General features: G+C 37.9%; 1 protein-coding gene across 3 annotated transcripts in view; it reads right to left on the bottom strand.

Annotated features, from left to right (window-relative positions):
• LOC134540207 (inositol polyphosphate 5-phosphatase K-like) overlaps window positions 1–10,622 on the bottom strand; it is a 47,069-nt gene extending 36,447 nt beyond the window's left edge. For 2 of the 3 annotated variants that reach the window (XM_063382794.1, XM_063382796.1), the window contains exons 1-5: window positions 10,236–10,615; window positions 6,915–7,031; window positions 5,476–5,553; window positions 3,002–3,149; window positions 477–652 (exon numbers count right to left, since the gene is read on the bottom strand). In XM_063382794.1, coding sequence (XP_063238864.1) covers window positions 477–652; window positions 3,002–3,149; window positions 5,476–5,553; window positions 6,915–7,031; window positions 10,236–10,249 — 533 coding nt within the window. In that variant the 5' untranslated portion in view covers window positions 10,250–10,615. Of the gene's footprint in view, window positions 1–476; window positions 653–3,001; window positions 3,150–5,475; window positions 5,554–6,914; window positions 7,032–10,235 lie in introns of all 3 variants that reach the window. The other variant, XM_063382795.1, reaches the window with a different exon arrangement.
• Between the last annotated feature and the right edge of the window lie 3,603 nt (window positions 10,623–14,225).

Raw genomic sequence — 14,225 nt, 5'->3', positions numbered from 1 at the left:
CGCTTAGAGGTTACACCGCGCTGGAAACACCAGCAAGCGTCGCGCTTATCACCCTGCCTCACTAACACACATACACCCCTGACGAGGCGGGCCTCTTAAAATCCTTAAAAATCCCTTAATTTTTCATTTATGGAATAAGAGCCCTTAAAAGTCCTTAAATTTTGCCAAGAGTCCTTAAGAACTCCTTTAAAAAAAAACATTGTGCGAACCTAACGGCTAACTGGTGTTTCGGTTTCTTTTCCGTTTACGACTTTAGCAATAATCAACGCTCGGCGTGTTTACATGTGCTAGGTGTATGACGCATGAAATAATAATGTCCAGAATTCACCGTGAAGGCATATACATAGGTACCTTCCTGCATGTGTGGTGTTTGAAATAAAAAGATGAACGAAAGTGTTGACGTCCCTTGCAGTCCCCCCCCCCCCCCCCCCCCCCCCCCCCCCCCCCCCCCGGGGATGCGGCCCGCGGACACTCACTCGTGGAAGAAGATGCTGGAGGTCTCCTTGGCGCGGAAGCTCTGCGCGCGCACGATGGTGTCGTAGTCGGCGATGCGCTGCTGCAGCAGGTGGTCGTGTGGCGTCAGGTGGCAGTTCACCACGCAGATGGAGCAGCCGTAGATGCTCAGCCGCACCGTCACCGCCCCCTTGTTGCCCTGGCAACAGCAGCGGCAACACTGCCAGCGACCTTCCCCGAGCATCTGGCTCCCATCGACGAAACAACAATCGCTCAGCACCAGACTGCCCAATAAGGACACAGAAAATCAAATCTCTGTTATAGGGATGTGCGAGCAGGGGCGTGCCTGGGGGGGGGGGGGGACGAGCGGGACCGGACCCCCCCCCCCCTCCCAGGCTAAAAATATTTTAATATTAAATTCATAAAATGAAAAAAATAAATATTTAGTATGATATTAAAATAAATTCAATGACTAAATATGGAATGCTTAGAAATACACAGTTCTACATGTGATGTTAAATAATTCATATTACTCTGAAACATAAACATAGGGGCCTACATAGAACAATAAGTTGCACAAATTGGAGTACAACAATTTGTTTATGTTCAGGTTTACCAACATACAGAAATAGCTTTAAGGTAAAAAAAACAAGGTTTTAATGACAACGTACATTTCAAATTCAGCAGTGGAAAATAGAAATATTAAGCACTTTTTTATAAAACTACCTAAAATTATGGTATCACATTCACCCCATGCTGTGTATCACATTAACCCCATGTTCTGTATAATATTCACCCCAAAAATTTAGGCAGCAATAGTAACTAAGATATAAATGTCAGACTATCTTTCTAAGCATTAAAACATAGAGGATACTTTCCTGCACCATTTAAAACTATAATTTTGAAGCTATCTTCTATGCACACAAAGATATACCAAAAGTTGCTGGACCTAGACATGAAAATTTTTTGGTCAAATTATTTCTTGCTTGAGACTTTTTCATTTCCTATAAAATGTAGCTAAAGGTTTATAACATTCATTATGGAATGGGGATGTATAAAGAAGAGGCAAGCAAATGTATTTTCTTCAAATTTTTTGTATAGCAAAAAATAATTTTTTTTTAATGTATCACTTTCACCCCAAGTTTTACACTGTATCACATTCACCCCACCCAACCCTAATTGCCAGTTGTTACAATTACAAAAAAGAAAACACACATTATTTTTAAATTAATCAGTTATTTTTAATTATTCTGTGCTTAATATTCGGAATCGGATTCATATCTCAAATATTGCCAGGGATTCGAATCGGATTCGAACCGAACTGAAAATCAAGGATTCACACATCCCTACTCTGTCACAACGTTCCTAAGGGGCCTTCCAAATTTAGACTTAAGAACCAGGAATTCTTAATAAAAGGGTTAAATTACAGAGTGTTATGGGACCATTTCAAAATTGTTTATTTTATTTAACAAAACATCTTAAGAAGAAACTACTTAAAGAACCTGGTTTCAACAGTTTTTAGCTACTAACAATTTTTTTTATCTTTGAAACAATAAATATTTGATCTCGTTGAGGCATAGTGCATAATTTAAGATTGGCTGAAGCACACAGTGATTGGTGCTACAAACAGTTTCCTCTGTGAAGTCACTGGTGTTCAGAATCAAAGACATTTTTGAGAATGGCTAGAACTGTAATTATACTGTCAGTAGACACTTTGTTATGGTCTTTGTACGAAGGCAAAGTTTTAATTTTAAACAATAAAAATTTTTATAGTCTAAATCATATGAAACCAATATGTCATTTTTCAGTGACTATATCTCCCTTAAAAGCAAGGACGTAGTCAGGGAGGGACATGGTGGAGCTATTGCTTCCCTATAAATTCTGATTTGTTTTTCCAATAATAATGCTACTCATTAACCTGTCTCAAATTACAAGTATGGCTCAATTTTTGGCCACTGAATACACAAACTTGGAGTAGCAGTGTCTTTAAACATGTATTAGGATGTTTAAAGCGGTACACAGTGTAAGGATCTGCCTTTCATAAGTGAATAATTTTATCCAAGAATTTCAGATTTTGAAGAAGCACTGATGGGTCATTAGATACCAAAAAATTTAGTTTGAATCATCCTTTTTGCTCTTCCATAGCCCCCAGACCCCCCTCCCCCCCCCCCGCAAAAAAGGGTCCATACAAAATACAAAAACATATTCTTGTACTTTGCTTCCGCCTTCCTATTCCACAAATCCTGGTTACGCCCATGCTTAAAAGGGTTTCAACCGGGATCATTTTTTTTGCTGTGAAATTTGCATGTGTTATCTATTAGGCTATTTCTAAAAACGTCTAGTTTTATAATAAATGGTAAAAAAAGAATTACAGGAGCAGTGACCTTGTTACACAAGAAGAACTGGAACAACGTTATCTCGGCGGCAGAGGGACAAAGACATCTGGCGGTGATCTTCAGTCTTATCCTGCACGCAGATAAGATAGTATGTCCTCTCGCCTGATGACTGGGGGGGAGGGGGAGGGGCCAACCTGCTTCCTAATACACACCCACAGCCCTCTGAAGCCCGTGCGCGTGTACTGGGTCTCGATGTCCCGCAGGTATATGAGGTGCTTCCTCAGGCAGAACAGGTTGAGTACAGTCCCCTGCAGACGAACAGTCTTCACCTTCACGTAGTCCATCTTCGCCAGGACTTCTCTGCAGCAACCAACAAAACACTAGTGCAACCAGACGGGTCGTTACCACAACGCCGAAATACCTAAACGCCGAATGTCAAAATTGACCACAACGCCGACAGATAGAAAACTGCTGTGTACCACAACACCGAAATAACAACTGAATGAATTTGTGTGTGTTTCTTAAATGTACCTTAATGCCGAAATACCACAATCAAACCTAACCTTACCTAACCTAACCTAGCGTAATATAACCTAACCTAACTTAACCTAGACTAGCCTAACCTAGACTAGCCTAACCTAGTCTAACCTAACCTACCCTTTGTGGCAGTCCTGCAATGACATTTTTCGGCGTTAGTGTATTTCGGCGTTGTGGTAATTCGGCGTTGTGGTACACGGCAGTTCTCTAGCTGCCGGCGTTGTGGTCAATTTGGCATTTCGGCGTTGTGGTGCGTCCCCCCAACCAGACTACTTCCTCTACAGTTTCATCTGAACACTCTGAAGCAACTTTTGCCAACCATCCACTGCATCAATTTTGACCTTTCCTGACATTCATGCATTCCAGTTTGAAAACAAATTTAGATCAACTAGCTAACATATTATTAACTAAAGGAAAAAATTAATTCAGATACTGAGTAAGCTCTCTAATATGTAATTCTTGGGTTCTCAGAAACATTCTGAAATCTGGTATCGATCCAGCCACTCAAGTTTTTTTTTTCCAGGTGCATTCAGGTGTTTGCTGACCTTGAAGAAAATTAATATCAGACATTTTAATTTTAACTTTAATGCTTATGTGTATTTTATCTTGCTATAGGGAAATGTATTACCACTTGTTTAAAGTATAGTTGTACTGTATATTAATTTTTCTTTTGGTGTTCCCGTTAAAACTAATTTTACGTTCAATAATCCAGCAAAATTGTTAATCTGAACCCAAATGTAACAGATAAAGAGCACCACCTACCTAGCCACCATATGGTGTGCAGAACTTAAAAAAAAAACCAGGCGATTTAAAAACTGCTCGAGATATCTAAGTGGTGTCCGTTTAGGTAAAGCATTTAATAATACACTATGAATAGATGAGTTGTTCTGTTTCCGTAATTTTTTTTCTAAACTGAATTTTCAGAAGAGTAAAAATAGCTAAAACAAATGTTTCAGAATAATTTTTTGGTACTGAACTCTCGACACAGATTCTTGAAAGCACTCAAGGGACTTGCGTTACACATTTAGTATCTTCATTTCTCCACCAAATAATGGTTACAGCTTAAATCTCATAGTTGGCGAGTTGGCCAATGCGCTTAGAGGCGACACCGTGCTAGAAGCACCAGTGAGCATCGCACTTATCATCCCGCCTCGCTGACACAGATACACACCCCTGACTAGGCGGGGTCCTTCCAAGAGCCTCACTTTACCTAAGTGTTATGAATTTCCAACTGGACATAAATATGATCTGCCAAGAAACTATTTTCTATTATTTAGAATAATATTCATACATTTTCTTGGCTTCTGGGTGTAGGCCGTGTCAGGTAAATGTCGCAAGACAATTACCTGACACAGCCTACACCCAGAAGCCAAGAAAATGCAGACAATGGTCGTGAAAGCCTGCGATCTTTATTAATATTCATACAACTGATATTGTAATAAAATAGAAAGTATTCAAAACCAAATAATTAAACTAATTAATATAAAGAATCTTCCACAACCAACTCTTACTCTTCTTTCTGATCATAGAATTCAACTAGATGCTTGTTATGTTCAAAAATGTTTTAACTATAAAATAAAATGTAATTACGGTATGTCCTTATAGATACTGGTTTGGGAGTCCCCCAATTTAAGTCACCTGTTATCTTCTCTGTGTACCCTAAATAAGAACAACAATCTTATTTATTGATTAATTTTAAACTTTAACACAATGAATATATGCAATTTAATCAAACATGAATATGAGAATTTACTTTCAATCTGTACAAGTCATTTTACTTTACACTTGGTCTTTAATAATATAGTATTCATTATTTTTCCAATAACTTTAAACTGTTATTAGTTCTAAATTTTACTTTATTTACTCATATTTATTTATTCATACATTAGTAGTTGTCTATTTTTTATTTTTATTTTTTTTTAAATAGTAAATCACTCTGAATATTGTATTGGCAAATGTTGTTACTGCTAGAATCTTTTATATCATCTATATTTGTATGTGTTGTGTTATTTGTGCTTGTGTATTTTGTGTATTGTCATTTTATATATGTTGTGTTTTTGTCTTTATGTTGTGCCAAACCCTTAAGTTTTAAAACTGTTGGTAGGCATATTACAAATATATAAATAAATAAAATTTTACTTATCATTACCTGAATGCATTGGTCCATGGATCATCAAAGATGGAATCCAAAACCATGTTCTGTGGCTGCGACTTTACTTCCTGAAGCCTGTGTAGGAAAAAATAATTATCAATAACTGCCTCTACGAAAACCATCATTTTGTATTTTTTCTTGAAAAATTTTTTAATTCTAAATGACATTTTTCATTTTACTACAGTACAACTTTTCAGGTATTTCCCCTTACAAATATACATTGACAATATACATGTAACTTAAATCTGAAGGTAACTTATTTATTCATGCAACAAAACAAAATGTTCTTGATAAAAATTTGTCAAAAGTGTGGCTTTTGCATATTGTATTACTATTGATGTACAGATTGAACAGTGCACAAAAATAAATTCTAACTATGGTTAATTTTCCCAGCAAAAATAAGTAATTAGGGATATCATTCAAATATTATTTTCATTCCATTAATATTAATATGGTGTCTTGCAATCTCAAATTTTTATGGTTTCCTGACTGATACGGTGATTTCCAACTGATCGGGAGTTCTGCCAATTAATCGGGGGTTTCAGCGATTAATAAAAATATTTAAACCAATAAGTAGGAGTCTTGTGCATTTGAACAGGAGTTATTTTTTTTTAAATAACAAGGGATTTTGATATATAAATGAGAATGTTGTTGGATTAATCAGGGTTTTGATGAATTAATTACAGTTTTGTACTGAGACGTCGTAGGTATTTTTACTGGGTGACATTATAGCCTTACTTATACGTGTAGCTATTAAAAGACTTCATACCTCCTATGATTTAGTTTTATAAAATTTACAATATTTTATATTAAGAGATATGCATGCTGGGATTGCAAATTTTACTTCTTAATCCTATTATGCGAAGCCCACAGAGGGAGGAGATAGATCTCATTAATTGTAATTCCATAAGATTTTGCTGTCTATCCTAATTAGGGTGTTACTCATTTTGAATTAAAAGAGGTATCTAGCTCCTGCCATAAGAGAGCATGGGTCACCACAAGCAGAAGTCTGGAGGTTTCATAGTCCAAGATCCTTGGAGTAAGAGGATAACGACCAGTGGAGGGATATAAAATGGTCTCAGGTTGGGACTAATTCTGCATGGCGAAAGTGGATCAATTCATGGTACGCTTTGGAGAAAAGGAAGGGAAATGGTGCATCCGTAGCATGGAAACTTAAGCGCGTGGCATGCCGTGTGGAAATTTCAGACGGCATTGGGAACGGAGGCAGAGGTGGGTGATTCCAGCCGTGCCGATAGGGTGGAACGGCAACAAAGGAGGAAATGGGAAGAGCAGATAATTAAAGGAGTGCGGGAGAGAGAAGAATGGAACAGAGTAGAGGAGGAGGAATAGTGGAGGGACATAGACCCGGCCGCAATCTATAAGCAGTTGACGATGATGATGATGATGATGACTGAACACAAGGCTTATACCCTTACCCAACAACGTAGAAGTCAGGCAGTGTTTCGCTGCTCTTCAAATCCTCGAAACCCACCAGCTTGTGAAGATCTTGTTCCGGCTGCTTGGTGGCGACATTGTATGTCACCATGTAAAACCTGAAACCTCAGAAAGCATTTTGTTTTTTGTTACACATTTGGTGGAGCCTTTTGCTGCGTGGCTGAAACCATTAAGGCTAAGGAACTAGTTTTCTCTGTATAGATAAAAAAAAAATATTAATTTATACAGTGAAAGGTCTTTCATCCGACATTCCCTGGTTCGGCACATTCCGTAATCCAGCATCAACTGAGCTGCTTTCAATCAGATTGTTTCAAGTGGATTGTGTCTTTTTACCTAGGCCACCTGTTCACATTACTGCGCTGCCTGCATTTTTAGTTTGCTAAGAGCTTGTCTTACTCTCGGTTTTCATTTCAGTAGTGTCTCCTGTATGTGTACGTGGAGAAGAAGGGCAGGCAGAGAGGGGGAGATGCATAGACCAGTGATAAAGAAGCTAGAGTGGGACACACTGCAAAGTAGGAGGAAAACAGAAAGCCCAGTGAAACTGTTTAAGGTGAATAAGGAGGAAGCGGCTGGGAAAAGCTGGAGATAGGTTGAAAAGAAGGGGTAATAGAGGGAGAAGGGATTACGAGTGGAAGATCCAGAGGGAGTGGAGATGAACGGAAAGAGCAAGGTAAGTATTCCTGGTGACGACAGGGAGGGAGTGGAATAGGCTTGGAGGAGACTGTGAGAGAAGGGAAGAACTTAAGGAGGAAGTTTCAGGAACTGGGAGACTCCTTACCACCAGGCAGAAGCCCCATCACAAGCATATGAAATATATCAATCAATTTAACAGGTTACATCTCACATCTCTCATTTCAGGAGTACATTTCTGTAATGATTTTTTAATAAAGCCAACATTCATCTGGTTTTTTTTTTCTTTCAATACAGCAACTTATTGCAACTTGTTTCGAAAACCACTACACTGTATATTAATTATTCTCTGGTTAAAACTAGATTGAAATTCGACAATCCAGCAAAATCGCTAAATGTTAAACTTTATGGTTAGAGATTCATAAAGTCCTAACAGAGAATGCTGCAGTATGTGTCTCAGGAATGCATGAGGCGAGATGAAGTGAAGTAGATTTATCGTAATGTGTACGGTGTGAGGAGTATCCAAAGATCCGACTGTTCACAGGCAACAACCGCCATGTTTTACAGTAGCAAAATATCCAGGTTTTGACCAGGTTGGAAATGAAACCCAGTTGACGTCGGTGGAAGGCAAAACATCTCTGATCACAACCACTATGTCCCCTTTTAACCAGCAAACATTTACTTGACAACTTGATGGCCATTAGCAACTAAGATCCAAATGCCAAAACTCAAATAGTGAGACTACATATTCTGCTTTCCCAGAAAGGGGTGTTATAGTGGTTAGAAACTTGTAAAACAATACTTCAGTTTTAGTAGGTAGTTTTGGAAAAGATAGCTATCACAGATTTTAATGATGAAATATTTCCTCAGATTGTGGCACTGGGATCACTATTGCCAATCGCTGACCTATCATACTGTAATGCAGGTAGTGCCGAATAAGTCGGGTCTAGGTCAAGTCCCATAAATAGCATATCACTAGAAAGATGGGCGAGTTTTAAAACTCTCATATCTTTCAACAAATTGTATCCAAAAAATTCATAACAGCATATTTTCTGCTGAATTCAAAGATTTCCACAGAAGACTGTTGGCCAAAGTGGTTGAGTGGTCAGATCACAATTCCAACTGAGGTCAAATCTTGATTTATCGCAAATGGAAAACTAGAAGGTCGTTTCCGCGAGCCAGTTCGTTTTCTAAGGATACTCCTATTTCTCCCACCCCTTGAATCTGTCACTGCTCCATCCTCCTCTCAACAACACTTACAGTCTCTAGGAACTTCAATGACCGAAGAGAGGTTAACCTTAATTCATTACACAAAAGTGTATTGGTGTTCAAGTTCCTGCTGGCAAACCTATATAGTTGTGGTCTCACAGGCACTACTGTCCGTGCCACAAATGGCAAAATGAGGAGAGAGTGACATCCTCCAAGGATTACACTTTGCCATCTCTGCACGCATGGTTGAAACTTCTTTGTCTATTGTCCATTGAAAGTCAGTTAAGCTGTTACTGAATATTAAGTATAAGTCCTTTACTATTACAGACCTAATCAAATGTGCCTTTAAGGGGAATTAAGCCCTGCCATTTTGGATTTTTCCATCTTTTTACTCTCCTAATTTTGAACTAGGTATTTATCCCAATTTGTGGACTTTCAAGGCATAAATCGTATCCCCCAGACCTTGTTGCAACCACATATTTACTAACAGGCTCTAGTCTGCAAGTGCCGCAAGGAAATAACTTATTATTTCACATAAGCAACTACAACTACCTATTAAATTAATCACACCAGTACGCACATGTTGATTTCAACAAGTAGCCATAGCTAAGACTTATATGCCAGTTAATTAAGCTTGAAAGCTTTATTGCAATGGGTACGGTATTAATTTTTTTGAAATTTCAAGATGACAAGACCTAATCCCCATTAATATAAAGGATTTGGCGAGAAACTAATCATGAAATGATGTCCGAATTTTTTCCACGCTAACTCACTTTCTACTAAATGAAGCACCACACGCCCCTGAAAGGCCAAGAGGATGCATGTGAGGATGGGTGCAACAAAAACTTTCAAGAATGGCTGCATTGGTGATTCTACAAGAACCCTAACAACTGTTTAGAAGGTCAACAAGCATGCCTGAAAGCCTTTAAGATGCACGATTCAAGTATCCTTTAGGCTAAAAGGTCTCAGTAAATTTCTAGAATGCGTGCTTTAACAAGCAATAAAATAGCAATTCTAAAATGCTAGGTATTTTGAGTGTGTTAAATAATTATCATTGGCCAACTTCCATGACGTCATTCTTTTCCCCGCCTTTTTTTACACGTGATAACCTTCCACAATTGGCCGATATCGCGATCTAGAATTGAGCCGGTTAGCTACACATAAAATATAGAAAAATTGTGTCAACTGCTGGTTAGGTTAAGTTAGCTACATTAAAAATATTGCAATATCGTGCGAAATGTTGGTTAGGTTATGACAGTGACATTTAAAATACCTAGTGTAAACTCGTGCAAATGTTTGGATTATAATCTCACAAAACCTAACTGAAACAAGTTAGAAACCGGAAAGTTCCTTTACCCAGTGTTTCTATTGATTAAAGTGAGAACTAGCCCTGACCCTGGCTGATGTTTTTACCATGTCACAATTCTACACAATAACCTTAATTTCGACACTCCTAGACTTACCGTAAATTATCCATTTTTGAAGCAGACTTGTAGACGATAAAATAATTACACCAGCGTCTTTAAGCATTCGCTTTAATTATCTTGCATTTTGAAATCATTTCGAAAACTTCACAATGAATTTTTTATTTTAAAGTATTACTAGTTCAAATTCCAACTTGTCATCCTAGTCTACAGGCATAAGGTTATGGTATGAAAATGAAATGGGATAAATGACGATTATATGAATGGCCTTGAGACACAAACACTTCACCGTTCGTCCTTCACAAATAAATAACATATTGATCGTTTTTTTAGTGGGAAAATGTATTGATTACATAATTATCGCAGCTAAGTTGATACAAATAATAACAGCCCGTCAGCTGTTTCATTTTTTAAACTTGTAATCGCCGTAGAGTACATCTTAAGAAAGAGCGCATGGTATTTGAGACCACAGAGTAGAGATGATTAAAAAAAACCTTTGTCTTTTGTGAAAATAGCTTTATCTTTCGTTTGGCTAAAAAAAAAAAAATATCAAAATCAGCTAATTAAAACTGAAGCTGAATATTTTCCTTATTTTAGACATTAGTCCTTAAAAAAGGAGATTCCATATCAATTAAATTCCCTTTAATAAACTCAAACTCCCGCACTCCTTTCGGCTTATCTAACTCCCCATCAAGCTCATTTCACCCTCTGTCAGAACACACAAAAAATTTGCATCTCTTTCTATCCTCCTCCATTTAAAAATCCTATCTGCAACTTTTTTCCCAGTCAAGGAATGGAAATGTGAAACAAAAATGGTGCTGCCATCTGTAACGGATGGCGCGAACCTAAGTTCACAAAGCCAAAGGAAACTTTATAGTATTAGCTGTTTAATGACTATTAACAAGATGGTCAGTATTTTGATAAAATTACTTGTCGATAATCAGGTTCATAGCCAGGGTTTAGTCTTTTTCGCTTTTATTGGAGCCGTTGCATTATATAGTTTAAAATTTCAGTCTACGAAACGAATAATTCGATAGTTGGCGTAGCTGCTCCAGCAGTGAATTAAAGCGGTGGTGAGATTCCATGCAGAAATTTAGTTGAAAATAATGTAATATTTATTTTATCTACATTAACGAGTTCTAATACTGTCCGCCCGCTGTGTGTTACGTTTTTACCGTCGTTGCCTAGCAACAAACTGTATTTGTAACAAATATTAACAGTAAACATTCCAGACTTATTTATTTTTATTTTAAATACATTTGGACATTTTAATTGCGCTAATTTAAGCCATTTTCAGTAAATAAATAAATTAATTAGAACTTCAACAACCGTTTCCGCGATGGTGCGTCGTGATTGGCCGGCCGAGGAGCGGCCGGTACGAAAGCGACAATGTAAAATATAGAAATGTTCCCTAGACGGCTGTCCTGAGTGCGTGCCGTGCAGACGGTGTCTCGGCAATCGGGATATTTTGTTAATAATCCGCGCACTGACACTCTTTGTCATATTAAATCGGTTTCGCGACATCGCCGTGAACATTTGTGTGTAATAATCTCCGCGATTATTACGTGCGTGAGTGTGATATCTGCGTTCACATCAGGACCCCAGCATCCATCGGCTAAGGTAGGCTGTTGCTACTACGGTTTGAGGTGACGCCACGATATATCACGTTTCCCTAGTGACTTTAGAACTTCAAGGTGAACTAATTCAACATTTTAACAAATTCAATTATACATTTTCACACGCTAGAGTTACCAAGACTAGTAGACCTGAGAGTATCGTTTCGTTTAAAAATTTTCTTCTAAATTTAACTTTCTCAACAGTTAGCAGCATGTGTAAAGGACAATTTTATTGGCGAACAAACGGAGTATTGTAACTCACTCTGCGGTTGACGGACATGATGGGATATTGTAATTCCGATTTGAGACGGATCATTTTGAGCCGTGCTTTATTTTCACGGTTGGCAACCCTGGCAGCGCTTCCCAGAATTCCGTCTGAGGTGCACGACGTGAGCGCAACATCAGAACTTACGTTGTCAGACGTCTGCGTTGAGTTTCGCCTCCGCGCAAGTCTGTATGTGCGGTCGTGTATGCAGGGTCGCGTCCTTTGAGATGCTGCCGCTACCTCACACAGTGGCGGATGCAGAAAATGTTGCTGGGGGGGAGTGGTGGTTTTATTATATATTGTTTACCGGCACAGAGGCTAAACAGGGAAATAACCTAAATTAAAATCATTTTTTCTTGTGTATGTTCTTTTTTTCCCCAAAATTATTTTAATCAAACTCGAAATACCGCCATCGTTAAAGGTTTTTAAAAGGTTTTATCAACTTAATCATTGTTTATTTAATGGTGTTGAGAAACTTTAAGTCCAATTAATATTTCAACCCTTGTATGAACTAAGAACATGTAATCGCGAGGTTAACATATATGTAAATCTCCGTTTGTGTGTAGCCTTTGTCGTAATTAATTTTTACATTAATAATCCATAAATCATTTAAAAAAAAAAAAAACTTACTGATTTTTCCTGAAATCCTACAAACCACGCTATTTCATGGTCTCGATCCATTCTGAGACTGAAGTGTAGATTAGCCTTTGAACTCAAAAACATTAGATGGATACTTATTGAATTGCTAAAATCTTTTACACTCAGTTAGCGATAGTTACGTGTTTAATACATTAAAAATCATAACCAAACTCGTCAAATTTAGGGTACTAAAGGCCCCGCCTAGTCAGGTGTGTATGTATGTGAGTTGTTGAGGCGGAATGATAGTGCGACGCTCGCTGGTGCTTCTAGAGCGGCATCGACTCTGAACTACAAAAAAAAAAAAATCGCTCATTTCAAATTAGCTCTGTTTTTTTTAAATACCAAACCAACTTTGTTTTGCAAGTGAAGGGTAGAAGATAAACTATCATAAATCGTTTACCATGTTACATAATTTTTAAAATAAATAGGCTAAAATTTTCATTTTTTTTTTAGAATTTTGGTTAAATGGACAGCAACATGTTTTTATTGTACGCCAATATTCTTTCTTTGGTCGGCAACTGCGCTGGCTGGCGGACTATTTTCAAACTGATGGAATGTTTTTTATTAAAATTTAATTATTTTTTATTAATTCTAAACATTTTCCCGATTTTCTAGCATAAAAAAAAATACGGAATTTCAAATTGCAGTGGTTATGTAACAATTCAAAATGGCGGCCATGTCTTCCTAATGGTCGAGGTCATGACGTTGGCGGCTTAGGGCGGCTTGTAGATGCGGACTTTAAACCGCTTTGCGGACTTTTAAAGCCACTGGCATTTTTGAGGACTAAAACGGGATATTTTCCCTTTGGCTTTGTGAACTTTGACTCGTGCCATCCGCCACAGGTGGCAGCACCGTGGTCACACACATTTATTTATTTATTTGTTGTAGGAGCGAGCGGTGAACTTCGGCTATGTTCGGGTCCGATCGGCTTTTTTTGGTGAACCTTTGGCGCGGCGCGGTCGTCTGGGGGCGACGGAAGACTGGAAAACTACCATACTGGTTGACAACCATACTAGAAGACTGCCATACTGGAAGACTACCATACTGGAAGACTACCATAATCGAAGAATTTCGCCGGGGGGCGACGGAAAAGTGCCATAATGTAAAACTATCATAAGTTAAAACGCGACCATACAGTCCTAATACTCGAACGACATGATTAAATTATGTCTATTATCTTAGAAATAATTTGTATAAATAAGTAGCATACAAAATCTTGTGATTCTAATTAATGCTTTAACTCCAGGTCACTAGTTGAAATGAAATGCAATCTAGTGACCGAAAATCACAATGACCTGCCAACCGACGGTTAAGTACGTAAAATATTGCATGTTTGAAATGCCACGACAGATTATCACCATCAGGTGTATAGTCATCTATAGTACTGAGGTGACAATTCAATTGAATTTATTTTACACCATGTCTATCAAAAGAACCATAAAAATAATCTTAAGCAAGAATTATTTCACATAAAGAAATGTTTACGTTACTACATCATTAATAATACAC

Source organism: Bacillus rossius, chromosome 16 (assembly GCF_032445375.1).
Source record: "Bacillus rossius redtenbacheri isolate Brsri chromosome 16, Brsri_v3, whole genome shotgun sequence".
Taxonomy (NCBI): domain Eukaryota; kingdom Metazoa; phylum Arthropoda; class Insecta; order Phasmatodea; family Bacillidae; genus Bacillus; species Bacillus rossius.
The sequence above is the reverse complement of the archived record's forward strand: the minus strand, read 5'-3'. Positions and strand labels throughout refer to the sequence as shown.